This window comes from Dipodomys ordii, unplaced genomic scaffold, assembly GCF_000151885.1.
Source record: "Dipodomys ordii isolate 6190 unplaced genomic scaffold, Dord_2.0 Scaffold3, whole genome shotgun sequence".
Lineage (NCBI taxonomy): Eukaryota > Metazoa > Chordata > Mammalia > Rodentia > Heteromyidae > Dipodomys > Dipodomys ordii.
In genome coordinates this window covers 9,092,713-9,095,025 of record NW_012267219.1, presented here as the reverse complement: position 1 = coordinate 9,095,025, position 2,313 = coordinate 9,092,713, and the positions used below count along the sequence as shown (strand labels likewise).

At 39.1% G+C, this 2,313-nt stretch overlaps 1 protein-coding gene across 1 annotated transcript in view; it reads right to left on the bottom strand.

Annotated features, from left to right (window-relative positions):
• Positions 1 to 491, bottom strand: part of LOC105989097 (olfactory receptor 5V1-like) — a gene marked incomplete at its 3' end in the record, with an annotated part of 7,103 nt that extends 6,612 nt beyond the window's left edge. Inside the window, exon 1 of the mRNA XM_013020912.1 lies at positions 1 to 491. Within this exon, the coding sequence (XP_012876366.1) occupies positions 1 to 491 (491 nt within the window).
• Positions 492 to 2,313: the final 1,822 nt, after the last annotated feature.

The following is a 2,313-nucleotide window of genomic DNA, read 5'->3' as shown; positions in this document are numbered from 1 at the left end:
TGGGAGGCACATGTGGAGAAGGCTTTGCGCTTCCCTTCTGCTGACCGGATCTTCAGGATGGTGGAGATGATGTACAGATAGGAGATCAAGGTGATCAGGAAGGCACTAGTACCGAAGACACCTCCAACCACTAGAAGTACCATTTCTGCCATGTAAGTGGAAGAACAAGACAGGGCCACCACTGGAGGGACATCACAGTAGTACTGGTCAACTCGATTCGACTTGCAGAAAGACAGGCTGATGGTGGTCATTGTGTGGAGAAGGGAGTTGAGGAAACCAGCTGCCCAGGTCCCAGTCAGCAACTGTGCACATCGAATATCGCTCATGATAAGGGTGTAACAAAGGGGAAAACATATCGCCACATACCGGTCATAAGCCATGACAGCGAGCAGGAAGACCTCAGTCGCCAATAGGGCCACCAGGAAATAAAGCTCTAAAGCACACCCCCAAAAAATGCAGTTCAGGTGTTTGTCTATGATTGACTGAAGCATCCCTCAAAGGATGCATTCTTAAGAATGTTTTGGAAGTATGTTGAAATGATTGATAAATTAAAAATTGATTGATAGGAGATAGTAGTAGTGGTTAACATTATCCCTATTATTTGGCTAAAAGAGATCTGAGAAATATAACTAATTCTTACACATTATGTGCTTCATAAAAACATTTTATATGACACTGCTTTGGGTAATTGAACATGTATGCTATTATTCTTGCCCTTTATATTTATCTGATTTATTTATAAAATAATTGTGCTAGGCTCCGAGGATAAAAAGAGATCTATAAGACAAAGTTGCCTTCCCCAAGAGGTTCCCATTTAGTTCAAGGTGACATAGACATGGAGCAAATAAAGAGCAGCACATTATATAAATGTGTTTGCTGTTACGTGGCTTGCTATTCTGGTAATTGTAGCAAAGGTTCTAAAATCTTAATGGACAGGGGGAGGTAGAAGAGCTCAGTTTTTGAAAGGACAACTGCATGAGAATAGTTATGGGTGCAGGAATTTGTAGGTCACACAGGAGTGGGTTTTGACTGTAGCAGTGTGATTATCTGTTCTTATCAAAATATGTCACATTATGATAAAAATTTAACAGATGTTATGAGTGTATAGGTCCATGAGATATAGCTTGGTTCTCTGTTTTTCTTTTTGTTATATTTACTATAAATCCTCTTTTACATTTTTTCCTTCTTGCTTCCATAGGTTCATTAATAAATTAAATAGCTCCTACTATGCTTTTCTTTATTAGTAGTTACTGCTCTTTGCCATTATTTTTTATGACTTTTTGTTGGTTTTGATATTCAACTTCTTAATCTTCTCATTTTTGAGTTTACATTTTGTTTTGCTTCTTGTTGACTTATAAATAAATAAAAATGTATTTGATCCAGGTGCTGGTGGCTCATGCCTGTAATCCTAACTACTCAGGAATCTGAGATCTGAGGATTGTGGTTTAAAGCCAGCCCAGGCAGGAAAGTCCAAGATATTCTTATCTCTAATAAAATACTCAGAAAAAGCCAAAAGTGGCACAGTGCCTAAAGTGGTAGAACACCAGACGAGCAAAAGAAGCTCGGGAAGTACCCAGGCCCTGAACACAAGCCTTAGGACCTGGTCTCTCTCTCTCTCTTTCTTACACACACACTCACATGTGCATGCTCACACACTCACTCACACACACACAAATGAATTTGAGTGCCAACTATGTAGGAAAGCCGAAAGGTAATGGTGTTAGAACCTGTGTCTGAGGATTGCTGAGTTTCAATCTGCCTCTATCACTTACCAGCTGTGTAGCCTTGGGCAAGCCGCATAGCATCCCTGGGCCTTAATTTTCAGGGTTGTAAAATAAAATATTAAAAATTATGTCTTTCAGGGGTTATCGATGGGATTGGTGTTGAAGTACTTTCATAGCATGGGACCAAGCTTTGGGTTTGTTTTCCTGCTGTCTCTCCTACCTCCAAAAAAGTGTGGGATGATGATTATTAACCTATTTTGATGTGTCTATCTGAGGAACTAAAGGCTGTGAAAACTTGGATCATGACACCCAAAGTACTGAAATTTTATTATTATTTACTACATTTAAGATGTGAGGCATGAACAAGAAAGACAAGATTTCTACTGACTTAGGGCTATCCTTTCTTATTGTTTTAAGTGTTATGAAAAAAATATCCTAATAAGATGGAGGGATCATTTGTACTGGGACCTGAAGAAGGGCTCAACTACCCCTTTAAAAAAAGGAAAGTATTGGAACCTGTTTTAATTATGGCAGCTGTGATACAGTATAGAGGGAATGCAAATGCTACTGGGGAGAGAAGAAAAAAATG